The sequence below is a fragment of the Penicillium psychrosexuale genome, assembly GCF_028828465.1.
Source record: "Penicillium psychrosexuale strain IBT 29551 chromosome Unknown utg000004l, whole genome shotgun sequence".
Classification (NCBI taxonomy): domain Eukaryota; kingdom Fungi; phylum Ascomycota; class Eurotiomycetes; order Eurotiales; family Aspergillaceae; genus Penicillium; species Penicillium psychrosexuale.
Window position 1 is genome coordinate 407,309 of NW_026643189.1, and position 26,148 is coordinate 433,456.

The 26,148-nt window shown below is 50.4% G+C and overlaps 9 protein-coding genes across 9 annotated transcripts; 7 read left to right on the forward strand and 2 right to left on the reverse strand.

The window, feature by feature from the left end:
- Positions 1-3,166: 3,166 nt before the first annotated feature.
- Positions 3,167-5,153, forward strand: N7518_005961 (MFS transporter; the record flags this gene model as incomplete). Its single annotated transcript, XM_057186888.1, has 3 exons — positions 3,167-3,263; positions 3,373-4,249; positions 4,337-5,153. 3 exons carry the CDS (start codon positions 3,167-3,169, stop codon positions 5,151-5,153), a joined length of 1,791 nt encoding a protein of 596 aa, XP_057038591.1.
- Positions 5,154-6,387: 1,234 nt separating this feature from the next.
- On the forward strand, positions 6,388-9,607 carry N7518_005962 (Zn(II)2Cys6 transcription factor; the record flags this gene model as incomplete). Its single annotated transcript, XM_057186889.1, has 3 exons — positions 6,388-8,566; positions 8,618-8,670; positions 8,726-9,607. The coding sequence occupies 3 exons, from the start codon at positions 6,388-6,390 to the stop codon at positions 9,605-9,607; spliced, it is 3,114 nt and encodes a 1,037-aa protein (XP_057038592.1).
- A 936-nt stretch (positions 9,608-10,543) lies between these two features.
- N7518_005963 (uncharacterized protein) lies at positions 10,544-13,459 on the forward strand (the record flags this gene model as incomplete). The annotated part of the gene is made up of 2 exons (XM_057186890.1): positions 10,544-10,640; positions 10,704-13,459. The coding sequence occupies 2 exons, from the start codon at positions 10,544-10,546 to the stop codon at positions 13,457-13,459; spliced, it is 2,853 nt and encodes a 950-aa protein (XP_057038593.1).
- Positions 13,460-14,401: 942 nt separating this feature from the next.
- On the forward strand, positions 14,402-15,982 carry adB (adenylosuccinate synthase ADE12; the record flags this gene model as incomplete). Its single annotated transcript, XM_057186891.1, has 4 exons — positions 14,402-14,467; positions 14,520-14,588; positions 14,700-15,151; positions 15,272-15,982. Exons 1-4 carry the CDS (start codon positions 14,428-14,430, stop codon positions 15,980-15,982), a joined length of 1,272 nt encoding a protein of 423 aa, XP_057038594.1. The 5' UTR covers positions 14,402-14,427.
- A 575-nt stretch (positions 15,983-16,557) lies between these two features.
- Positions 16,558-18,747, reverse strand: helA (putative DEAD box RNA helicase HelA; the record flags this gene model as incomplete). Its single annotated transcript, XM_057186892.1, has 2 exons — positions 16,558-18,301; positions 18,365-18,747. The coding sequence occupies 2 exons, from the start codon at positions 18,745-18,747 to the stop codon at positions 16,558-16,560; spliced, it is 2,127 nt and encodes a 708-aa protein (XP_057038595.1).
- A 1,198-nt stretch (positions 18,748-19,945) lies between these two features.
- N7518_005966 (uncharacterized protein) lies at positions 19,946-20,227 on the reverse strand (the record flags this gene model as incomplete). Its single annotated transcript, XM_057186893.1, has 2 exons — positions 19,946-20,029; positions 20,102-20,227. 2 exons carry the CDS (start codon positions 20,225-20,227, stop codon positions 19,946-19,948), a joined length of 210 nt encoding a protein of 69 aa, XP_057038596.1.
- Positions 20,228-21,440: 1,213 nt separating this feature from the next.
- Positions 21,441-22,613, forward strand: N7518_005967 (NAD(P)/FAD-dependent oxidoreductase; the record flags this gene model as incomplete). The annotated part of the gene is made up of 1 exon (XM_057186894.1): positions 21,441-22,613. One exon carries the CDS (start codon positions 21,441-21,443, stop codon positions 22,611-22,613), a length of 1,173 nt encoding a protein of 390 aa, XP_057038597.1.
- A 752-nt stretch (positions 22,614-23,365) lies between these two features.
- On the forward strand, positions 23,366-24,400 carry N7518_005968 (MDR family NADP-dependent oxidoreductase; the record flags this gene model as incomplete). Its single annotated transcript, XM_057186895.1, has 1 exon — positions 23,366-24,400. One exon carries the CDS (start codon positions 23,366-23,368, stop codon positions 24,398-24,400), a length of 1,035 nt encoding a protein of 344 aa, XP_057038598.1.
- A 430-nt stretch (positions 24,401-24,830) lies between these two features.
- N7518_005969 (CybS family protein) lies at positions 24,831-25,806 on the forward strand (the record flags this gene model as incomplete). The annotated part of the gene is made up of 5 exons (XM_057186896.1): positions 24,831-24,969; positions 25,072-25,089; positions 25,267-25,333; positions 25,433-25,552; positions 25,641-25,806. 5 exons carry the CDS (start codon positions 24,831-24,833, stop codon positions 25,804-25,806), a joined length of 510 nt encoding a protein of 169 aa, XP_057038599.1.
- Positions 25,807-26,148: the final 342 nt, after the last annotated feature.

A 26,148-nucleotide genomic window follows, 5' to 3' on the forward strand; every position in this document is an offset into this window, starting at 1 on the left:
TGGCGAGAATCGGAAGAATAACCTTGCAGGGGTTCCTTTTCCCCCACCTTACATGGATGATTCGGTTGGCTGCAGGGTAGGAAAATCAAAGACTCACATGATCTCCATCCCGATTTGAATCGCAATATGTATGAAACAAAGAGAAACAGCAAGCACTAATTTCCGACCGTTGGGTCGCAATTCTTCTTCCGAACAGTCCGAATGGATTTCGAGGTAGACACGACTGTCGCTGACGGAGCTACGGCAGGCACAGTCGCGTGATGCATGGCATGGAAAGATGACGGGCTTTGTTTCCTGAATAGCAGTCACCGCTATATCCGCGTTGAAATAGGTCGGGCTCTGTTAGGGTTGGGTTGCGACTCGCGGACTGGACATTTCAACGATTTAGTTGCAAGCGCTCCCACCTTGTAGCCAATGACCTCTCTGGATAGGAATGCATGCATTGGGATCGACATATCTGGGTATTTCATGCATAGACGGATTGGTCAAACACCCTGTCAGACCTCACTAGGAGCTTGTATTAGCCCATTGTCAGCTGGGCACGGTCACCTCTGCTTTCTAATCGAATGACTCTTTTTATTGAGCAATATCACCGGCATTCTGTATGACTGGTTGTTGAAAAAAAGTCAAGGGAAGTGTTGCATGTTGCAGGAGCCGCCCCAGTCGGGTTTACAATGTCTTGCTCACACCGTTCCTTGACTTTCCTCCTTTGGCATCTCCTACAAGGCGCACCCCTGAGAGGCTCTAGCCGCTAATACTTGAGTATGACGTTGTAGTTTATTTATTTTTTTTTCCTTTTCGAGTTAGATGATTTCTCACCGGCTTTTTATCCACTCCCTCGCGTGGCCCCAGATAATTTCTGTCGTACAGCAAGAATCGAACTAGCGCATCTCGTTTCTCCCACTATATTATACTCCATATATCAAGTACATATGCACCTCCAACAGACAACATATATTCGAATACAAATGGTCCCACTTATTCCCAACCCCTTGGGTCTTATGCAGGCCCTTCTTGTTGGGTCGGCACTGTACCGACTTTGGATAGATCCCATTTGTGTCAACAGATCGAAAGTCAAAAGGACCGGAGTAATAGATAGCCAGAATGTACCAGCGGAATTACGGTTCAGTAATCCGCTCCACTTCGCCACAATGGCTGATATAGTTATAAGGGGGAGAAAGGGGCGGCATTGTTTTCCCCTGTTGCCGATCGACGCCTAACGGCCAATAGATGGGGCTCGGGAGTGTCGGTGAATTTCTGACAAGCTCAGCTGATTCTCCGGAGGCTTCTCGAAGGTCTCAGAAGCCGTAATCCACATTACAGTGGCTACGGACGAGATTATTTCTACTAGTACGGTGTGTATATACTATATTGTAATTCGACGCCAAGATGATCATCGGATCTCCGAGGGTTTCAATAGCTTCTCTTTCTATACTGCTTCCAACTCCATAGGCTCCATCTGTACCGGGATGGCGGGATTCGCGAGAAACGCTCTGGGGAGTTGAAAACGGCTTTTACTGCGGACATGCAACAATGCGACAATAGACGGCACGGCGCTCGAGATGGGCTAGAGTTTCCCTTTCAGCTGGTACATTCGTACACCGCATTTTATTCCTAGTATATCCTAAACATGGTTGACCTACATGTATGTTTCGACCCAATCAGCTGGTTCCGACCTTATTAGAAAAGTACGCTTCTCCTGATCATCCCGGCCATCTGGGAAGAGTGGATAACATGTTAGGTTTCCGTTGAGTGGAGAGTATGACGATGTGATGTTTGGTCTCAGTTTCGGAGTACGAAGCACATTACAATTATAGAGAGGATAAAAATACTGAAATTAAATTATTAAATTAACGAACCATTTTCAAGTCTACCTGGCAAGTCCGGAACTAGTTCAAGTATAGGTTCTCGGGGAGAGACACCGCGGAGCTATAGGGCGAGATCTATCATCTCACTATTTTGACACTAAACCACAGCTCTGGGTACAACCAAGTCGATCTTCCTTACCTTACGCCATACGGGTGAAGTATCGTTTAGCGCCCCTCGACTAATAGGCCTAATGCCGTTCCCCGGGAGCCCGGCGCTCAGGACCGTGGGTCTCGACATCATTTTGGTATGTATCAGTCTTGCTCGTTGGATCTGGGGGAATGGATCTGTCGAATCAAAGGTGTGGAAACTCTCTTTTTCCTTTTTAATTCGTTTATATTACCTCCGATCTGATTAATCCCTATCAGAATCCCATTTTTAATTTCTTTTCCCTTTAGAATTCGCCCGGAAGAACACTACCTTTCCCCCCGATGGCCAAAATGTAAATAAAATAAGTCCAATCCCTAAAAGAATGACGCTGGACCGATATCTTCCTATTGGCCCTAACCCCTTTCCTTACCTCCGGGGGGATTCTTCCGCTTCCCCCTGCTCTGCTTAACGGAAATGTCAGGTTTCGACTTCAGATCCACTAAATAGGATAAAGGGTTTTCTTTTTTATTAAACGGAAATCAAATCGAAAATAAAACAAAAACACATTAATTACAATAATAAAGAAATCTGACCCACTTCGTTCGTCTTTATCCTGAATGTTTGCCAACTGCATCCTGTACAGCTGTAACCGAAATCTCTAGTTGTGATGCTGAACGGTTGACGTTTTAGTTCTTTGGCGCCTGATCACTTCTATAGACCTATCCACTGTCAAGACTTCTTATTATAATAGCCTCCCCTTTCCCGGTCTTTTCTTCTCCTACTCTCTTCTAACTACTCTTGACATCTTTCCTTCTTACTCCATTGGGTTTATAGATCCTCTCCTTCAGCCTCCTCTTGTCACTCTTCTCTATAAACTCCCCGGACTCCCTTGCAGCTGTCTCATACGCACATCGTCCCTGCCTTATCGGATCTTGATAGAATTTACCGCAGGGGGAGCAATGCTGAAGCCCTAAACCGAAAAGACGCTGCTCCTTGCTCCAACTACACTAGCACATTCTCTCCCTTGGCGACTCTGGGGAAATTAAGCAAACAAAAGCACCTTTTATCTGGTACTTTGTTCCTGCTTTTCGTCTTTTTTTTCTGAGCTATACACTCTTAAAGGGAAGTGGGGTGTCTTTAAGCCTCTGAAATCCTTTGGTCTGCTTCCAGCTCATTTCGACCTTCTCACCTCTTCTCTCTCGACTTCACAATGTTTCAACTACCAGCCTGTTTACAGGGCCGACGCTCTCGCAATGGCTCGGGCGATAACTTCTCTACATTCCCAATTCGGCAACTATTCATCTTAGGTAAGTTTGGTACTTTTGTTCTGAACTATGAAAAAAAGATATGGTAGCCGCAAATTCGCCGCAAACCACATCTATACACGATGAGTTCAATTTCTGACAAAGGCAACAGCACTCGTCCGGATCTGTGAACCAATTGCTTTCATGTCAATTTTCCCATACGTGTATCACATGGTCGAATCATTCCATGTGACGGATAACGACCGCCAAATCGCCCTGTACGCCGGCATGATCACCTCCTCATTCACTTTTGCTGAATTTTCGGCGGGCATGTTCTGGGGCCGCATGAGTGACCGGATTGGTCGTAAGCCAGTCCTCATCATGGGCCTCGTGGGCACGGCCATCAGCATGGTGGTATTCGGATTTGCGCCCAACCTGGCCACGGCGATGATTGCGCGAGCACTGGGCGGCATGTTGAACGGCAACATCGGAGTTCTCCAGACGACGGTTGCGGAGATTGTGACCAAGAAAGAGCATCAGCCACGAGCTTATTCGATTATGCCTTTCGTGTGGTGTCTGGGGTCGATCATTGGACCGGCTATGGGCGGCGCTTTGGCCCAGCCCTGCGACAACTACCCGGCCCTCTTCGCTCGCAGCACGCTGTGGGATAAATTCCCGTTCCTGCTGCCCAACCTCGTCTGCATCACCGTGCTGATTTGCGGCATCGTGGTCGGTTTCTTGTTTTTGGAGGAGACGCACCCGGAGAAGAAGCACCGTCGTGATCCCGGTCTTGAGCTCGGCCACTGGTTGGTCAACCTGTGCTGGGGCTCGCGCGTGCAGCTTCCCGATAATTCCGATGTGGACGTCAAGGAGAAGTACTTCGACGATGCACCTCCTGGATACGAAACCGCCGAATCATCGCCTTGCCTGCGTCCCGTCGATGACGGCGCATCGGCTGATTGTGACTTGGAGGGACAGAAGAGCCCCGCGCCCAAGGCATTTACCCGACAAGTCGTCCTTGCTATCGTTGCTTACGGCATTCTTGCATAGTGAGTTGGCCCCCTTCCCCGCTCTAAGCTACACCCTTCTGCCCAATACGTTTGAATCATTTACTGACCTGCATTGCCCTATTTCAGCCACAGTGTCTCCTTTGATCAGCTGATGCCGGTCTTATTGAGCACACCACGATCCGATGACGAGGTAGTCCTACCCCTCAAGTTTACCGGAGGCCTGGGAATGGCCACGAAGACCATTGGGTTTATGCTCGCTGTGCAAGGCGTGTACTCGATGATCGCCCAACTGTGGCTGTTTCCATTCGTCGTCAAGCACTTCGGTACTTTGCGCACCTTCCGCTTCGTTTTGCTTGTATGGCCCCCTCTCTACCTGGCTGTACCCTACCTGGTCCTCCTCCCGGCCAAGTTCCAAGTGCTTGCCGTCTATGTCTCCTTGATCAGCAAGATCACATTCCATGTGATCGCCTTCCCTGCCACCGCCATTCTCCTGGCCAATGCTGCCCCGTCTTCCAAAGTGCTGGGATCTATCAACGGCGTTGCCGCTTCCACTGCCAGTCTCAGCCGGGCGTTTGGTCCCACCATCACTGGTCTTCTCCATTCCAAGGGCCTCGGTAGTGGATACTCCGTGCTGGCCTGGTGGGCCTGTGGTCTTGTCTGCCTAATCGGCGCCATCCAAAGTTTCTGGATGGAGGAATCCCCGGAGCCTGAGCGCTTCAAGACTCGTCAGCCTGAGGTCAGCGAATCTGAGATGAAGCGTGAAGCCATCCCGGACTTCGGCAACCAGGCTGAGGACTCTGATGAGTTGCCAGAGGAAGAGCAGCGGTTGCTTTCCTTGCGCTCTAGTGTTGACCATGACTTTGACATTACGGAACTCAACTTGAACACCGTCGACAACTTCCCCAATCCTCAAGGCGATCTCACCCACGATACCAACGTTTAAAACTGCGAAGCTTGCATATTTTGCAGCACCACCTTTTACTTTCTTCCATGCTTCTGGAAGGCATATTCATTTCAGCGCTCAGGCGCAACGCGGTTTTCTTTTTGTTTCTTTTTTTCTTTCCCCGTCATCACGATACCTCACTCTGCTATTTCATTCTCATGACTTTGAGACCGGGAAACGGCGCAATTATAGATGGTTGCATTGCGTATGCTGAAGCATAAAATTTTGGGTCTCTTCTTTTCTTTCATGTTATCTTGGAGCATCAACAGGTTATATTATGACTATTCATGTGCATCTGGGAGGTTATTTTGTTATTTTGTTATTTTGTTCTTCGATCTGTGTTCTCTCGAATATCATGTCTTGTCAGTTAGAGTATCTTGCTACAGACTGCTCAATATTAACGGCCGTCATCTTCTCTATCAACTTTGATCATTCCCTAGTCATGTAGTCTCATGGTTCATGCCCCTAGACTGTTTCACTCCTTCTCGCGCTAGACTCAGACAATGGTTTCACTACAGGCTAGCATATGTTTTCCGACGGTGTCCGGTCAATTAAGCAATTACTCCTTAATATTGGCAAGATCATACGGCCAGCATGTTTTATAAATCCCCCCCGCTGTTCTCCCCCCGCTATCATCCCCCTCATGTCCAATGCCTTGTCGTAAACCTGACAGCGGGGAGTGGGGGAGGTCCACCAAATCTCCCTAGATGAAGCTATATCAGATTCAATCTTCATTCTTCAAACAAAGGTCCCGTCAAAGTCTCATCGAACTCCCATCAAAGTCCCATAAAGTCCATCAAGTCCATCAAAGTCCGATTGAAGTCCGATTAGATCTCGGCATGTCAGAGCCTGGCAAACCCGAGATCTCTTCCCGGGGTAACTCAATTTCCCAACTCCGCCAATACACTCTGACTATGGTTTCTTCTCTTCCTCATATTCTCACAGGTCTCGTCTATGGTCGCGTGTTGCAATTATTTGCTCGGAGGATAATCTAATTCCGAGGTTTCCGTTTTGGGGCCAATCTCTTTTCCATTCGATTTGACACGATTGGCGCGATTGGCACGATAAATCTCCAATCACCGAACGAAACATAGACGAACACTAAAGGTATTTCGTGGTCTTATCATGTTGATCTGCTCTGGGGGAGTTAAATCACAGTTCCCGACCATTGTCCCCGCAAAACTCCACCAAGAGATGATCGCGACTCTGCGGCTCTCGTCTCTCGGTTCTCACAATGCCTAACCCTCCCTCGCCGCTATCACCAGTCTCTTCAGGCAAGAAGAGACCACATCCCTCCAATACCCCCCCAGCACAAACCGACCCCGCGACGAATTCTGCACCCAACCCCTCCGCCCCGACAGCGGTGCCCTCCACCTCGCCCGCCCATTCCATCATCCCCGCCTCGTCCGCTTCCTCATTCCGCAATGTCTCCGCCTGTAATCGTTGCCGACTGCGCAAGAACCGCTGCGACCAGCGCCTCCCGCGCTGCCAGTCATGTGAGAAGGCCGGCGTGCGCTGCGTCGGATACGACCCAATCACAAAGCGGGAGATTCCCCGCAGCTATGTCTATTTCCTGGAGGCACGCGTAGCACATCTCGAAAAACAATTAGCGGATAACAACATTGAAATTAAGAAGGTCGTCGCTTTCGACGAGGAAGAGGCTATCAAGCTCGAGGCTGATGGCGACGCCGCGCAAGCTCGTTCCGGCTCGGACGGCCAGGCCGGGGAGGGGTCTGCAGCGGAGAAAGCACAATGGAGGAATACATCGAAAGAACATGCCGGTCGACTAGAGCGGAGAGGAGAGGGGGGTAATCGTGATGCGGACGATGATCCCGCGAACGAGGATAATTGGCGCCTGCATAATTTGGTTTCGAATATCGGTATGGTCTCTGTACAGGGTACTTCCGACCCGCGTTATCTGGGGTCAACATCGGGAATCTCGTTTGCCCGTGTTGTCTTCGCTGCGGTAAGGAGCTCACTACCCGGTAATATACCGGACCGTGCGATTCGAACGAGCGATCGATTGCCCCAGAGTGCTGCGGGCACTGCTGGGGGAGGGGGTAGTATGCGCGATTCCTTCTTCGGACTGCAGACAAGGCCGATGATGAAATGCGCGACTTTCCCTGACCGGGAGCTGGCTGAACGGCTGGTCGATCTTTACTTTGAACACGCGAATCCTCAGATGCCGATTCTCCACCGGGGAGATTTCATGGAGTTGTTGAATAAGACTTATTTGTTAGAGGAGAAAAAGCGTTCTCCACGCGCGCTTTATGTGCTTAATATCGTGTTTGCTATCGGTGCTGGCATCATCTTTGAGGATAAGCCTCAAAGCTCGGATGATGAGAGTCGCAGTAGTCGTGAACGGCCCTCGTCTGGGACGAAGAGACCGAGACTCTCGAGCCATCAGTACCAGCCGGAGGAATACCATGCCTCGGCAATCATTCATTTGGAATCATTCCTTGGTTCGTCCTCCAGTGAGGGCTTTGGTGGATTGGAAGAGCTGCAGGCAGTGCTCCTTCTAGCCAGCTTTGCCCTATTACGACCTGTTGCGCCGGGTCTCTGGTACATCGTCGGTGTGGCCATGCGCTTAGCCGTCGACCTTGGGCTTCATTACGAGGATGGAGCGGGCATTGACTCTGCAACGAAAGACGGCAACCAAGCGCAGTCACGGATCGATGCTCGTGAACGCGGACGACGTGAATGGGTGCGCGATATCCGTCGTCGGTTGTGGTGGTGCGTCTACAGCTTTGATCGTCTGGTGGCTACGTGTGTGGGACGGCCATTCGGCATCAGCGATCAGGCCATCAGCACAGAGTTCCCGTCTATGATGGACGACAAATACATTACCAAGTCCGGTCTTTTAACACCGCCGGACGGAGCCTCGACATATAAGCATGTCGCATTCCACTATTTCAAACTACGTCTGCTTCAATCCGAGATCCACGATGTCCTCCAATACCAACAGGCGCGCGCTGTGCGGAGGAGAGGCGCCGGTGCAGTTATTCTCCCGCACGCTGAGCTTTCCTCCCCTTTCCTTCAGGGCTTTGACTCGTTCCGCTCGTGGCGCTATGATGTGCATCGCAGATTGGTTGAGTGGCAAGATAGTGCCCCGACACGGCCGGAAACAGGCGTGAGATTCTCCATTGAGCTGCTTGAGTTGAATTACTGGCAAGCTATCATTTTGCTGTACCAGCAGAGCTTGACGGTTCCGGCTGAATTGGTGGGAGAGTTGACTCCTGCGGACGACGTTTCTAGTCCGTCCTTTTCTAATCTCGATGAAGGTGAAGATGAGGATCAAGTCTATCTTAATGTTGCCGAGGCTGGTCAAAAAGTCATTCGTATCTATCGCCAATTGCACAGAGTACGCTTGGTGAATTACACCTATCTTGCTACGCATCATATTTTCATGGCTGGTATGCTGTTTCCTTTGCATTTTTTTTCTGCATTATTACTGACACTATCAGGAATCTCCTTTTTATATGCCATTTGGCATTCGCCTTTGGTTCGAAGCCGTTTAGTAGGTCCAACCCTGGGATTTCGGTTTATGCTTATTCTAACGTTGCCTTTCTTAGACCCTTGATGAAGTCGACTTCACTGTTCTCGCGGCAACTTCTGTTCTTGGGGATCTGATGCACAAATGCCCCCCGGCTGAAGCATGCCGAGACGCGTTCGAGCGCATGAGCAAAGCAACCGTTCAAATGTGCTTATCGACAACCGGATTTGGATCACAAGTAGACATCAGCCGTGTCCACGCCACATCAAACAGCAGCAGCTCACTGCATCCCGGCCGGCCGCGACAGCATATGGACCAACGACACCGCGCAGGCCAAGGGCAAGTCCGACGAGCGACGCCGGCACGCCCGTCCCGTCCCGTCCCCAAGTTCGACATGAACTTGGCAGATCTATTCACCGATAATACCCCCTTAACCGACCACACCCGATCTGAAAACAGACCCGCAGGGCCATCCTACCCTCCACAAGAATCGGTAGCCCCCAACTTCACAGCAGACCAGTCTTCCCGGTCTTACGGACAGCGCAATCAGTCGATGGATTACTATCCCAAGTACGAGAATCCAAGCTCCCCACAACCCCACCCGCAGTTTTACTACGCGAACTCGCCGCAACAAAGTGCCTCCCCCGGTAGCAATACCCACACTTATGCTTTGCCGCCTGCCGAGACTGAGGCTACACAAGGGATGAGTCTTGATTTCTTGGATTTTGCGTCGGGCGATGCCGAAGGCCACGGTAATATGGAAGGCGAAGCCAATCCTGATTACAATACTATGGCTGCACCATCTTTGGGTCACAATCTGGGCCAGAATGTTGGAATCGATCTTGGCTTTGGTATGGCTATGGATTTCCAGCATGACTGGAGTGAGAATCCCAATTACGATCTTTTGGAGGGCTATTTCTTTGGTGGCTCTGGGGCTGGCGCATCTGGAGGGGATGTCTAGGATGTCTGTCGTTCCGGTTTATTTCTTTTGTTTGGTGTCTTCTTTTGCATTCCTTTCATCCTTTTTTCCAAAGACCTGGGCTTAGCAAGGGTTGTATAATTCGGCCTGTGATTATTCTTTTTGCCTGTTTTTGGATACCATCTAGACACATATATACCGATTTACGAACATCTGCAAGGACAGGAAATAATTAATTCCAGGGTTAACAATAGCATCGAGAATTATATAGTATGTTCTAGTTGCCTTGCATTGCTATGTTGCTTGCCTCGGGCAGCAACGGCGTCAAAACAAACACTCCCGCCTTTCTTTTTTTTCTCCCAACAACACAATTCCTGCAATGCTCTCCACTCAGTCATCGTGGCACTCACCGCACAAAAGAACTCTGTAGCCCTGTTGGCTGCTTCACTTCGATTTGCGCTTGGACCCGACTGCCTGACCTCGACATCAGGTGCCCACTCCGATCTTCGATTTTCTATTCAAATCACCTACCCCCGCTTCACTCCCCCGGTCTCGCTGAAAAAGACCTCCAATCGCCACAAACCCGAAGAGCAAACTCTGAACTGTTTCTCCCAAGCCGAGCTCTGACTAGCGTTTTTGAAGTGGACCCTGCGGCAAACCGAGACCGCGGAGCATATAAGGAGGCTCTGCCCTTTCTTTTTTTCCCCCACTGAACTGAATCTTGCAGCATTTGGCAACATTTGACGACTGAGGCTTTGATTTTGCTGAGGTTACAAGACATTGCATTCGTTTTTGTTCTGCTTGGTCCTGTTCAAAAGGCCCTGCTTGCGTACAACGTGCTTTTTACGGTTTACCTTATTCTTGGGCTGACCTTCTATGATTGGACATGCGTGGGACCGCCGATTATTTACTTGAACACCGACTATGCAATTCGAGCCTGTTATAACTGCATAAGTTCGCCGGAAATACACGAACAATATGGCGAAATCAGACGTGCACAAGGATTACTATGCGGACCTTGGGCTCCAGCCCAGCGCGGAGGCTGAAGACATCAAGAGGCAATTCAGGAAATTAGGTGGGTTTCGCGAAGCTATGTCTTGAAGTGATAATTGGGGCTATTGCTAATTGAGAGGGAAAGCACTCAAGTACCACCCAGACAGGAACCCAGGACGAGAAGTCGAGTTCAACGCCAAATTCCAGGCCATCCAGGCCGCCAATGAGATCCTCAGTGACCCCTCGCAACGACTGAAATATGACACCGATCGTTTACGCGCAGGATATGGCAAGTGCTACGGACCGCCCAAGGCTAATACCCAGCGCAAAACACAAACCCCCACCTATCCTCCTCGCCCTACGCCAGCCCCGGCGTCTGCAAACTCGTACACAAAGCCGGCCCCGACTACCCCGTCGGCTGGCGCTCGACGATACGCATCTCATGCGCGCGCCGGCCCGCAACAATTCAAACAACAGGACAATGCGCAAACAAGGGCTGATGCCTTCCATGGCTTTAATAATATGAGAGGAGGTCAGGCAGCTGGATGGCAGGGCTTCGATCCTTCCACCGGGCGTGCCACTGGTGGTGTCCCAGGTCCTGGGGCACAGCGTCATCCCTTTGGAACTTCCGCGCAGTCTACCCGGCCCAAGTCTGCCTTCGAGGCTCACAACTCTCATTCCAACGCACAGTCGTTCAAGAAGAAGCAGGGCTTTGCACCAGGGGCCGCTGGAGGGGACGAGCCGATGGCCCGCAACACCTCCGCCTATAGCAGCAACAGGGCTGAACGGATGAGCAGCCAATACTTCAAGTCTGCTGTGCCCCCAACTGCGAAGAAACCAGCATCACCTGAGCCGCCTCAACCCAAATCACGCCATTCATACACCCCGGAGTTCGAACGACCCAGTAGAAGCTATGCTCAGGCAGGCAAGGGTGAGAGGACTTTCTTTTCAAGCAATGGATTAGGACGTTCCGCGACCACGCGTACCCCTTCAGGTTCTTCCCATCAAAACACCCATACAGGTAAAGCCAGCCCTCCCTCTGGCCGATCTGGGAGATACCGTAGTGCTAGCCCCTCGCCCAGGCGGAATGCCAATAACTATGACTCTACCAGCTCGAGTGAAGGGGAACAGCCTAGGCCCAAACCCAAGGCTGTGCCAAAGAGTCGACTCGGGCCGCATCAGAAGTTTACCGACTTCTACAACCCAGGAACAGCAAGTCCCAGAAATGGTATGGACTTCAACTCCTTCCTTAGCGCAAATGGGCTTCGAGCCGTCCAGCTACCAGATGGTAGCTACGAACTCCATTCGATGCCTCGGAATCCCCTCTTTAATCAACGTACCCTTGCTGACAACAACGGACCCAAAGGACACACCTCGGATAGCGCTGCTTTCCCAAAAAGCTCGTATCGGCCGGACCAGCAATCTACTCCGTCTGGTTCTTCCTCTTCTGTCAAGTACGTTAGATACACCTATTATCAAGTTATTTCGCGTTATCTGACGGACACCGGAATTAGCACTGACCCGGCAAACAATCCCAAGAGGCCCCAGCCCGCCGCGTATGGACGCAGCAGCACAAGTGACCTGCACAAGAAGTTCTCTGCTGATGATTGGCGGGATCATTTGGGTCAGTTCGATTTCTTGGGCTCTGCCTCGCCAAACAAGGATTCATTGCCCAGATCGCCTGCCTCGCAGAATCGGGGCCGTACGACCCTCCGGAACGGAACGGCTCAGACATCAGCAACTGGATCGCCGATTCCAAATCCTTTCGGCCCTACTCCTCTATATCAAACTTCACAGTCATCACAGCAAGAGCAACCACCAACGCCCTTTGCACAGGCAAAGTTTTCTGCAGATTCATGGGCTGAACAGCTTCGGAATCTCTCGTGGAATGTACCAGAGGTCGAGAAAGCCAAACAAACGGCAAACGCTGCGCCGTCTCGTAGTCCAAACAAACAACCTAGAACGGGCATCAAATTGCGGACCGCTCCGCAGCAGGCAAGTGTTGCTACTGAAGCAGATGAAGCTAAAGAAACCCTGAATGGCCAGACTTCTGGGCCAGCCGAGACAGCAGCACCGGACGTTGAGGAGATGGATATCGACGAGGACCTTCCTACTCAGAATATTCCGCCGAGGGCCCCAGTTGGAAAACCAAGCAGTGGTAGTTATCCTGATGTGGCTTCTCAGGCTGCACCAGATGCGCCACCAGTCAAGAAGTCCAAGCTTCCCTCGGGCACAGAAGCCCGCACCCCTCTATTTAACCTCGATAATCTCCGCAATACCGTACCATTCACCAATACGACCGGTGGAGGCATCGAGAACCTAGAAGACATCCACACTACTCTCCCCTTCGAATCCCAAGCCAAGCAGCAAAGGACCACAAGAGATGACATCCGCCCTCGCACACTCCAACTCCCAAACCCACCCAAGCGACCCTGGGCCCCGAAACCAGTCCTCCTGGCCCCGACCTCCAAGCAACTCGTACTCCCGCGGGATAAATGGAACTGGTATGTCTCAGCAATGGGGGCGTACATGCACGAATGGAACGCATTCAACGGCCGCATGCTCACGCATTTCAATGCGCGCCAAGACGCGAACGAAACCGGTCTCTCGCCGGGCTGGATCAGTGCCTTCGGAGACTCTACCCGTCTCAAAATAAACGGCACAGACGACGACAGCAACGAGGGCACGACAAAGACCCGTAAAGATCTTGATGATTATCACGTTGACGAATTCCTCATCCCTGGTACCAGTAAGGGCGGCTTTAGTGCTTATCTCCGTGGCATTGAGGAGGATATCCAGGTGCGCAAGCATTGGGAAGTTGCCTGTGAGCTGCATCGGGAATGTATCCTTGATCTTGGACGATTGAGGGAGTGGATCCGGGATGGCGGCAAGGTGGTTTGAGTTTTATTACTGGGTGTTCCTGGTAAATGGAAAGCCATTGCTGAAGCTGCATCTAAGTTGCATCTTCAGCTTAAATATTGGGAGGCTCTTCTCCGATTTGATCTGACCTGTTTCCTGCAGTTTGGCGTCTCCGTTCTTCTTTCTTTTTTCCCTTCTATTGATGTCTTTAACATGCCTTTTTGAACTCTCTCTCTTTTGCGATGCATAATGACTTGGTGTTATTGTGAATACCCGGGATTTTATCACATCTGCATAGATATGCCTGACTCTTTCATCAGGTTCTATTATTATCGGTGTTTCTCTCATGGATTTGTTGAAGCGGGATTTGTACCAGGTACCAGGAGGGTTGTTTGTATGTCGTTCAAGCTTAACCAATCCATCATTATCCCAAGGCTTTCGTCCTCTCTCAATGTTCTGAAGGTAACTAAGTCGACCTATTTAGCAAAGTTGGGGATTACTGGTCAGCTATACCACAAGCAGTTAGGCCAGTATCTGAAATTAGCTTGATTTCAGAGCTTCAATAATTTCAAGTCGAGTATTATCTAGTACATACAACGTTGCATCTATTGCAATGCGAAAAGCCTGGGATATGTTGGGACCCTTGCCCTAACCCTCCCTGCCTGAGGCTCTAAGTTGAGGCATCACGGCACCAAGGCATCAAGGCACCAGGCACCAGGCCCCGCCATCCCGCCGGATCTGTGACAGCGGGAGTTCACGGAAAATTGGTCTGACTCACTGAAAAGAAGATCAAATTTGTGAAAAAGAGGTCAATTTCGTATAGCCGACGTATAAATCCCTCGCATCGAATTGTTCCTGGCCGAATTTGCCCTGAAAACTCACACCGGCAAACTCGACCCTGGCCCCGCTATCGGCTCCAGACATTCTCTTTCGCCTTCGAACCTACCCCACCATCCAAAGCAATTGATCGTGCATAAGTCGGACTTTGTGACTTTTTCAAGCGTGCAATCATGGTTTCAATCGTTCTAGGAAGTCAATGGGGAGATGAAGGTAACGGGACCAAGACCAGACAGAAACATTCGACATGCTAATGAACGAACAGGAAAGGGGAAGATCACAGACATGCTGTCGCAGACGGCGACACTTTGTTGCCGTGCAGCCGGCGGACACAGTACGTTCAACTCGCTTTGCAATTCTCTACCCCGGAGTGTTGAAGTTTTCAAACGGGCCGTCCCCAAAACCAACAGTGACTGACCAACCGGCTTTTTTCAATTGGATACAGATGCCGGCCACACCATTGTCCACGAGGACGTCACCTACGACTTCCACATCCTTCCCTCCGGTCTCGTCTCGCCAAAATGTATCAACCTGATCGGCGCCGGCACCGTCTTCCACGTCCCCAGCTTCTTCAAGGAACTGGCCGCTATCGAGGCCAAGGGCCTGAAGGGCGCTGCCCAGCGCATCTTCGTCTCTGACCGCGCACACGTCTGCTTCGACCTGCACTCGGTCGTTGACGGTCTCGAGGAGAAGGGTCTCGGTGGCCGCAAGGTCGGCACCACCGGCAAGGGCATCGGGCCCTGCTACAGCGACAAGGCCGCACGCCGCGGTGTCCGCGTCGGCGAGATCCTAGACGAGGCCACCTTCGAGCGCAAACTGCGCACTTTGGACATGTCATACCGCACACGGTTCGGAGACCTGGCATACGATGTTGAGGAGGAGATTGCACGATTCAGGGTACGCATGAAAATACGGCCATTTCTCCGTTCCACCGACGAATGACTATGGCGCGACAGCAGAAATGGAAAATCCTGATTTTCTGCATCCACGTCACAACAGACCGCTGACAATCTCTAGGAATACCGCACACTCCTCAAGCCCTACATCGTCGACCAGCTCGAGTTCCTGCAGGCGCACAAGGACTCGACTAACACACTGGTTGAAGGCGCTAACGCCCTCATGCTCGACCTCGACCACGGCACATACCCGTACGTGACCTCGTCATCAACCGGTCTGGGCGGAGCCGTGCAAGCGCTCGCCCTGAACCCCGCCAGCATCAAGTCCGTAATCGGCGTGGTGAAGGCCTACACGACGCGTGTTGGCTCCGGACCTTTCCCTAGCGAGCAGCTCAACGAAGACGGCGACAAGCTGCAGAAGGTTGGACGTGAGTTCGGCGTGACTACCGGCCGTCGTCGTCGCTGTGGCTGGTTGGATCTTGTCCTGTGCCGCTACTCTCACGCTATCAACCACTACACCGCGCTGAACTTGACTAAGCTTGATATCCTTGATGACTTTGATGAGATCAAGGTTGGTGTTGCTTACATCTTGCCCGATGGAAAGCGCACTACTGGTACTTTCCCTGCGGATCCTAATGTCGTCGAGAAGATTCAGGTCGAGTATGTTACTCTGCCTGGATGGAAGTCGAACACTATGGGTGTTCAGCGTTACGAGGATTTGCCTCCTAATGCTCGTGCTTACATTGAGTTCATTGAGCGTGAGATTGGTGGTGTTCCTGTCAAGTGGATTGGTACCGGTCCTGCCAGAAGCCACATGATCACCCGTGATTAAATGCATCTCTTATTTCCTTCTGTTTGGTTTTATTTGTTCTCACGAGTGACTGTTTCTTCGTGCATATTGCGATACACTTGGGATGTGTGATATAAGGGTTCCTTCTTGTCCCATATTCAACGGTTTAGATTCTCGAAAATGGATCTGGTTAGAGGCGGCCAAAGTCTTTTCCTGTTTATTATCATTGTTTCGGTAGAAAGATGTTCTGTCAAGATGAAAATTGAGTCCTGGATAGAATAATGGCAAAGAACTAGAAGATATTGTACATGAAATCAAAAGTGATGGTCAGATCTTCGTATCCAGAAAATAATCCCGCAGAACAACCAAGTAGAGTATAAGACAAAGAGGAGAGAAGTCTAAATTAGAAACACAAAGCACCCAAGGGTGTATAGTACACAAGACAGTCCGAAAAAAGAGATTGGAGAACGCCGCCCAATGCCAGAATGGATCCTTCATCTTTTCACTTTTGGCTGATCTGGTCTCACCGGACAGCAACCTTGCTATCCATGAGATTCCCAGAAAAATTATAATTGCTAGCGTTGCTGGCAAGAGTTGATCTCTGATTCAACTCAAACTTAGAACCGGAACTCGTCGTCGTTGAACGAGCGGCGAGGAGGACGCGACGAGCGGTCACCACGGTCACCTCCACGAGAGAAGCCGCCACGGTCACCGCCGCGGTCGCCGCCGCGAGAGAAACCACCGCGGTCACCACCACGGGAGAAGCTGCTGCGCTCGCCACGGTCACCACGGTCGCCACGATCACCACCACGGGAGAAACCGCCACGGTCACCACCGCGGTCACCGCCGCGAGAGAAACCACCACGATCGCCACCACGGGAGAAGCCACCACGGCCACCACGGTCACCACCGCGGGAGAATCCGCCCTCGCGTCGCTGGCGGGTGCCGTCACCCGCGCTGACACCGTCCTTTCGGTTGAGACCCATTTGCTGCATCAATCTAGGGCTGAGCTCAGGGAGGGTTTGCATGTTGTACCCCACGGTGAACATCTGGTTGAGTGCCTGAATGGCATCTTGTTTGCTGGTGAAGTTCGCAGTGGTGGTGCCAAGTTGACCCATGTAAGACTTGACCTTGGTAGCACCGTCACACTGGGCCAGACCCTCGGTAATCTTGTTGACGATCTGGCCAACTGGTGTCTCGTTAGAGAAGGTCTGGGAGAGATCTGCATCGGCAGATTCCAAAGCGTCGTCCACCTTCAATGGGAGACGGCCCAGGCGCTTCCGGTAAGCGTCTTGTTCGCCGCGGTGCATGAACAGCCAGCCTTCACCTTCCTTGCCAGCACGGGCTGTGCGGCCGAGACGGTGAATGTAGGTCTCACGGTCGCGAGGAACACCAATCTGGACGACGTGGGTGACATCCGGGAAATCCATACCACGGGCAGTCACGTCCGACGAGAACAAGATACCCTCGCGAGCCCTGCGGAAGTTGTCAGCGCTGCGGGTTCGGAGCGCCTGCGTGAGACGCGAGTTGATCTCCAGCATTCTCATGTTGCCCATGGAAGACTGGCGGAACTCTGAAGAGCGAGCAATGGCGTTAAAAGCATCAGCGGAGACCTTGGTCTCAGCAGTGGAGTTAAAGTAGGCAATGGCCTTGAAAGGTCGCAGGTCCTCGCCGTTATCCCGACGCGTTTGCCAGTTCTGAGCGAGCTCGAGAAGGGCGGGCAGGTTGTTCTCGAGACCGCGGGTGTATACAAGCTTCTGGGGCACCCTCACGTGGGTGGGAACTTCATCTTCACTAACGGTGTTGACGTGCTTGAAGCCTGGCTTCAGGGTCTGACGAACCATCTGCATAACTTCTCTGGGAACGGTGGCCGAGAACATGAGTGTCTGACGGTCCACCTTTGTGGGGTCGGGAAGCAGTGTCTGGATCTCTTCAACGTCAGGAGCGAAACCCTGGTCCAGAAGGCGATCTGCCTCATCGAGGATCAGAGTGTTCAGCTTGGGAGCAGAGACACCAGTCCAAGGGTCCGAGAGGATGTCCTTGAGACGTCCCGGGGTGCCGATGAGCAGGTGGCATCCCTCCTGTTGGATCTTGGCAAGACCGGCACGCTTTTGCGTGCCGCCAACAGCGGTCTGAACAATAAGACCAGTGCCAAACGCAACCTTCCTGGCTTCAACTGCGATCTGTTCCGCGAGTTCGCGGGTAGGGGAGATGATAAGAGCACGGATTTCTGAAGGAGCAGTTCTGGCTGAGCGGCGGCCAACCTTGGAGAGATCGACACTGGGGTCATTCAAAATGTTCTGAAGGGTGGGTAGAAGGAAAGCAAGCGTCTTGCCGGTTCCTGTTTTGGCCTGAGCAAGGCTGAAAAGTTTTGCAGGTTAGCGGACCAATCAATGTCAAGGTAATTCTGTCAATCAAACTTACATATCATCGCCCTTGACAATCTCGTTGATAGTAAGAGTCTGCACCTCAGTCATAGTCTTGAGGTTCATCCGGTCAGGTTGAACGATGTTCTTGATAATCTTGCTGTGAATGAAATTCTCCGCCGCCAAATCGGCAAACTCTGTGATTAACGCAGGCTTGGAGGTCTTGATCTCTTCCACAATTTCCTCTGCAGTAGCCTCTGCAGTAGCCGCAGACATCCTCGGGAAAGAGGAATGGAGCGATCTGGTTGCATCAAGAGATGCAAGAGACGAAGGAGCTTGCCATTTCGGCAGCTGGCTAGTCAACCGCGCTGAGATTGAGCGAGGTGTAGTAGCGCGCAACGCGTGTGAAACGCCGAATCGGCGAACTGTTCCAAGCATCATGATAGAATGCTAATGGAAAAAATTGGATGGGAGGATGATGAAGTTGCAAATTGCACTGGGGCGTTCCAAGGAGAGGCGCAAAAATAATTACGGGGTCACATGATCCTTATCGAAAGATAACATCCGAGATAGGAGAAAATAAACAAACGTGGCAAACGCGGCAAACACGGCAAACATGGCAAACATGCTAAATCTGCCAACCCAACGACTGATGCACTAAGAACATTTTCCATAGTTATGTTGTTTATAACATGCAATGATTTAGAGAAAAATGCCCGCCACTATTAATTGAGGGTTGTGAATAGTTCCTAGGTTTACAGTTCTACTTGCAGTAAATATACAGAGTCACTACTCGATTCAAAAAAGTAAAGTTGGTAGATGTATAGCTCAAGTTGTATCTTCATACTGTTCATCCGAGTCTTGGGAATTTTCTTTTGGATGAATTGTGTCAGGTTTACGCTGGATCTGAAGCGTTGTAGTCGTATTCAAGAGACTGGTGGGGGCATCTCGAAACGGTCTTTGCGAGAGAGCGAGAGAGTCCTTCTAATTTAGGTCGCCATTCATGTAGCGCACTGATGATCGCCAGTAGTTCTTTGTCACGGACTTCGTAATTCAATTCTGCGGCCTGCATTGTTTTGGAGAAAAAGTCCACCAGTTGCCAGAAGATGATGAACTTAACAATCCGTTCGTCGGAGTAATGGGGATACACCTTCTCCCAAACCCCACATTTTGGTGCGGGTCATAGTGGTATTGGTGTTCTGGTGTTTTGGTGTTTCGTGCATGAAGATCACCCTCCTCTTCTTTATACACTCCATCCAGGCCCTGGTAACAGATATTGGTTGCCACTCAGGAGTGAAAATCCCAGCGAATGGAAACTGGGGGGTACTGTCCATAGAAAGTCTGAAGTCATCGACAAAGTAGTATATTGGATCCCTTCGTGACGAAGTAGAACTGATCTTCATTGTAGAAAAAATCACGTACAGCCCACGCTTTCGCAGTTTGACCGCCATGTTTTCTTTTTCGTGATTCCTTTTGTCGATTTGACCTTGAATAGGCCAATACCGAACCGTGGGAGATCACGCTCGAGTTCCGGGTTGGTACAGAATCCCAGCTCATCGTGTTCCAATTTCTTCGTGGAAATACAGACCAGAAAGCCGATTCTCCGAGATCAGGTTGGTACCATCGAACCTGCCAAATTCTATTGAAAGAAGTTCACGAAAGGCGGGATTCTCTGAATCGCTTTCAGAGCATTCTCAAAATTTGGAAGCTGTGTTGTAGGATCCTGGAAAAAGGCGAAGTTAGTATGTATGCTCGTCGAGATATTTGATGGGGGAAAAAGCCAAATTGAACTTACATTCGGAACGATAAGAAGCGACTCAATCGAGCGGATTTGTTCATTGAACATTCGGAATGTCGCATTTGGAGCGCACTCCGGGTTGAGAACGCCTCTCTCCTTCCACTTGATAGCAAGAACACCCATTGTTTCTGCTCATTGAGGGAAATTATTGGACCCGTTCTTGAATGGAAGTAGTTTTGTTGGGCGGTTGTGAAGTAAATGACCCGAAGCTTGATGCCATTGCTGTATACCTAGATGTCTTGGATTCTTCCTTGTGTCAGCTAAGAGCATATGCGAAAAGTGCAAATGGATAGTAATTACCTGCGAGACTGGCCACTTATATAGCAATTTGAATGCCATAGGGCAAGAGATAGATCAAGCATAGATATATTATATCATATATGTTGTGAGAGTTGCGAGGAAGGAAGTTGAAATGGTTGTTCTGTTGGAAAATAGGCAGCCTAGGAATATATAGGCAATGGGAGCCTCGACAAATAATATCTGTGGGTAAAAAGCAAACGATGCTATATGTAACGTGCCAGGTCTTGTAACGGAAGAGCGCATCCAATTCAGAATAACTGAGATGGAGAGAAAGAAGAAGCAAGTTGTAAATTGGGAAGCGGCCAGTCAATATAGCTGACCACTGTGCAAACGTTGCAAACCTCGAACATCTCGCTTAGCTGTCTAGCAAACAATCTATCTAATATAGCCTGTTACGTTTCTTCTTCAAAGGTAAACTGAATTTACATTGAAGAAAATGAAGCCCAACTTGACCAAATTGGATAGAATCTGGTGCCCATTTTCTGGAGCTGATGTTGGTTGTTGTGCCTGGGTAGGAGTGCATATAGCAGTAAATACTTGGAACTTGGCAGATCAACATCTCTGAAGATCTAGCTATTTTGTTTAGGCCGTCATATTTATAGGAATTGCCGGTCAATTCAGTTACTATGTGCATCGTACAGCGCTATGCATCTCTTCTCATCTTCTTCCTTAATGTTATATGTCGGGTCATGTGCTTTGATAGTCAAACAAACAAACATGTCAAACACAGCAAATCAGGCAAACACATCAAATCTAAGGTTCAGCCTAAACCTTGGAAAGCGCAAATTATCTTCGATAGCCGACAATGGGGTGGTCAGCATTAGGTAGAATTTAGAAATGCAAAATTCGCTGACCAATACTTTTCTCTCTGAATCTAGCGCTAGAGGGATGACAACGAAGAATATACGTATCTCAGGCTTACTTGCTAACCTTGCATACGCGCGGAGAGCAGATCTAATCTGTCACATATAAGACCCTCCCTTCTCCCGAAACAAAACAGGAAAATCACTCTTCTCCACTTCACTGACTCTATATCATGGCCCCTATTGATGTAGTTATTGTTGGAGGCTCGTTCGCAGGCCTTCATATTGCTCATTCTGTGCTTCGCGATGTACCTGATGCAAAGGTTGTGCTGATCAACCCCTCAACCAGCTTCTTCTGGAATATTGCTGCCCCACGCATCGTCGCCAAACCCAAGGCCTTCCGCCCCGAACAGTACTTGCTGCCAATCACGACAGCTTTTGCAAGTTACCGGCTCGACGCGTTCGACTTTCTTCCAGGAGTTGCGACGGCTATCGACACCGCCGCCAAGTCAGTCTCCGTAACCCCGAACGAGGGCGAGCCCAAGACCCTACCATATGATTATCTCGTGATCGCGTCGGGCAGCACTACATCTGCCACTACCGGCTCACTCACCGGCACATCCATTCCATTCAAGCAGTCGAATCGCGATGATATGGAGCAGCTGATCGAGTCGGCACAGGAAATCATTGCAGGGGCGAAGGAGATCGTGATTGGAGGTGCGGGTCCTATCGGTGTTGAGCTGGCTGGTGAGCTTGCCGAAGCAGTGGAACAAAGCGGCAATACCAACAAGGTTTCCATCACGATTGTCTCCGCGACAGATCGCGTGCTCCCAATGCTCAAGTCATCCGCTAGCTCGGCTGCACGGAAGCAGCTAGAGCACAAGAAGGTCAAGGTCGTGACCTCGAAGCGAGTCATTGGGGTCGAGACTCCGGCCGACGATAGTTCCAACTGGACTGTCTCACTGGAAGGTGGAGACAAGCTTTCGGCTGACCTCTATATCCCCACTACCGGTGCGACCCCGAACAACAGTTTTATTCCCGCTCAGTTCTTAGACAAGGACGGTTGGGTGAAAGTGAACAACGAGATGCGTGTTCAGTCGACTGACGGGTCAACCCTGCCTATCTTTGCTGCTGGTGATATCACCAACTTCTCGATGCGCCTCAGTTTCAAAGCTATCGAGCAAGCGCATGTGGCGGCGGCCAACCTCAAAGCGGCCATTGTAGGTGGTACGGCCATCAAGACCTTCGACCAGGGCGATAGCATTATGATGGTCGTGCCTATTGGTGAAACTAGTGGTACGGGACAAATTTTCGGATTTGTACCTTTCGGCTTCATGGTCAAGATGATCAAGGGCAAGCACTACTTTATTGAGAAGGCCGACAGCGCACTCACTGGCAAGGCTTAGGTTATCCCCATGATTAGGCGTATTCAATGATGCGAATTTTCAGTTTATAATGCTGGCGCATATTTCCGGCAATGACTACATACTGATGTAATTAATGCATAATTTTCCAATCCAAGAATGCGAATGTGAATGTGAATGTTTTTATAGCAGAACAAGAAGGATTGATGTATACTTCGCATAGTACTTCATATAGTACTTCATATATAGGTCCGAAATACACTCCGTGCAACGTACAACATACGTCCTCCATAATCCGCTTTATCCCAAAATGGCCAACTGGTCCGTTGCTTAACAATCGTGTATTCGGCTTGTGTATTAATCAACAATTAGCTCATTTGGTTGAGATGCCGAGGGTCACGGTTTTCCTACCTAAAATGGCTGTCTCCGTCGGCCTGAGGTGTCTTAGATTCATCCGTTCCCCACTGTTTTAAGAAAAAACTGGTTCCGTTGCCACAGTTATGTGCTCATCGTACACTCGTTGGACGTACGTTAAGGGCATGGGTAGGGGAATTATGCACATCAAACCATAATCTGTAGAAAGTGGAGTATATTCCCTGGAGCATCACCATCTCGAGAAGCTTCTCCGTGATCCATCTGGTTTATAATCTGAAAAGCAAAACGGATTGGTATTTCAAATCTGATCGGTACAGCCCCGCTTTGTTGAACAGCTCACTCATCATATAAAGAGCTCCCTCCATACTTCGGGGAATTTCTACTTCCCATATTTATCTTTCCTACTACACATATACACCATGTCTACCAACAAAGCTCTCGTGTTCAAGAAGATTCCTCAGGGATATCCCGTTGCTGGGCAGGACCTAGTAATCGAGAGCGCCGACTATGATGCCAGCGTTGCCGCTCCCGACAACGGTGTCGTCGTGCAGTCTCTCTACACCAGCTTCGACCCCTACATGCGTGGCCGCATGCGCGCCGCTGAGGCCAAGTCGTACGCCCCCGCCTTTACCCTCGACAAGCCCATTGATAGCCGCAGCATCGGCAAGATCGTGCGCTCCAACAACGCCAGCTACAAGGAAGGTGATGTGGTCATTGGCCACGTTCCTATCCAGGAGTACGTTGCCCTCAGCGAGCCGGAGCTCGTCCGCATCCAAAAGCTGGACAACCCTCTCGGCATCGAGGACATCCGTGTCTTCCTTGGTGCCCTTGGTATGCCCGGTCTGACCGCATACTCGTCTCTATACGAGATTGGCAAGCCCAAGAAGGGCGAGACCATCTTCGTCTCTGCTGCCAGCGGAGCCGTCGGCCAGTTGGTCGGCCAGCTCGCCAAGCGCGAGGGGCTCCGCGTCATTGGATCCGTCGGCTCGGACGAGAAGCTCGAGTACATCACCAAGACTCTTGGCTTCGATGGTGGCTTCAACTACAAGACTGAGAAGCCCGCTGATGCCCTTGCTCGTCTCGCTCCCGAGGGCATCGACATCTACTACGAGAACGTCGGTGGAGAGCACCTCGAGGCTGCCCTCGATGCTATGAACAACTTCGGCCGTATCGTCGTTTGCGGTCTGATCTCCCAGTACAACTCTGCCCCGTACCCCATCAAGAACATCCACAATGTCCTCGTCAAGCGTATTACTATGCGCGGCTTCATCGTCGGTGATAAGGGCATGGGTGATGCTTACACCAAGGAGCACCAGGAGAATGTGCAGAAGTGGATCAAGGATGGCTCGTTGAAGGTGCTCATCCATGAGACCGTAGGCATTGACAACGCTGCCGAGGGCCTGATTGGCATCTTCTACGGCAAGAACTTGGGCAAGGCTGTCCTGAAGTTTTAAGTGCTTTATGAGATTGATGAAATAGCGAGATGCCTGGTGCATTGATTTTTGTTGAAACATTAGCTAGGAGGTATTGAATACCTCGGTTAGGACTGTTCAGTAGGGACAATATAGATACCTCTGAAAATAGTCAAATCGAACAAACGTTACACAAAAAGAACATGAACATACCGTAAGATAAATACCAGTTTGCAACGAACAACTTCATAAAGACTACAGATATACTCCGGAGACACGAAAAAGATACCCGCAGGGCTAAATGGAGGTTTCTCATAGAGTCTCGGCCAATTTCGGCTGGGCGGATAGCCATCGACCAATCAAATGACCCGTAAAAGGATGACATATTGACTCGGATTCCCGAGACCTCCAACTTCATCCGCTTGTGTTCGAACAGCGTTTCTGCTTCTTCACATCATACTCTCCACTCACAATGGCTTCATTTGCGCGCTCAACTCTGCTGCGACAGACTCTTGCCCCTCGGGCACCCTTCCTTCAGAAGAATGTCGGCGTTTCGCAGGTCGTCGCTTTCCATGCCTCCGCTAAGAAGCAGATCCTGCCCCCGTTGCCTCGTAAGTAGAGGCCCTGCCATAAGGCTTATTGAGGCACTGCCAATGGAGAGATCTATTGGATGTCGTTTATGAGCAGTTGCTAACTTGATTTTTGCGACACAGAGACCATTGACGGAACTGGTATGTGATTTCCGCGCCTTTCCTACCGAGTCTTCCCTCTCTTTTCTATGGCATTGAGTAAAAATGCCTGCAATACGTGGAGATATACAGACTTCATTGCTCTCAGCGCTCAAGAAATGCCCATCAAATCGCAATACCGTCTTTCCCGAAGTCTTCGATATTAACCTATTCCAATAGTGAATGACGCCGCTCCCATTCCCACACCCCACCCTTCCGAGGGCAGCTACCACTGGGATTTTGAGAGGTTTGTGCTTCCTTTTGCGCACTATAATGCCAACCTATGCAACCCCTTCCGGTAACCCCGGCAAGCTCGGAGAAAAAAACCGGCTAACATCTATACCAGATTGGTCTGTGTCGGCCTGGTCCCTCTCACCTTCGCTCCCTTCGCCGCTGGCTCCCTCAACCCGGTCATGGATGCCGTCCTGTGCACTCTGCTTGTCGCACACTCGCACATCGGATTCCAGTAAGAACCTCCCCGCGCTATTCCGCTATTCCCCTCGGTCTACCTCACATCTGCAACCGCAAATCACAATCTAACATAACTCTACCAGGGCTGCCATCGTCGATTACTTCCCTCCTTCCCGTGTGCCCAAGACCCGTACCACTTGCAACTGGCTCCTGCGCGCGTTCACTCTCACTACCGCCGTTGGTCTGTACGAGTTCGAGACAAACGACGTTGGTGTGACCGAGGCTCTGCGTCGCATCTGGACGGCATAGAGTGCTGTTACGGTTCCTTGTTTCAGAAATATTGTCTTTTTATTTCCTTTTTATTTCCTGCTTACCAATTTGGTTCTGGTCCATCCAGGCGTTCCGTCCCGCCTCTGTGTATGTTGTTGATTGTTTTTCTTTTGTCTCTGAGCCCGAATCTAATGATCAGTGCCGGATTCCTGCTGCTCAGGGTTGTGAGCTATAGAAAATCAAATGGAATATAACCCTTGTACAAGACATTCGTGGTGCTTTTTGTTTCTTTCCGTATACTACGTAGTGTAGATATGTAACCGGGTTCTTTGTACACTTTGTGCATGGTACATATGCAGTAAACGGTCATTAGTATTTAAT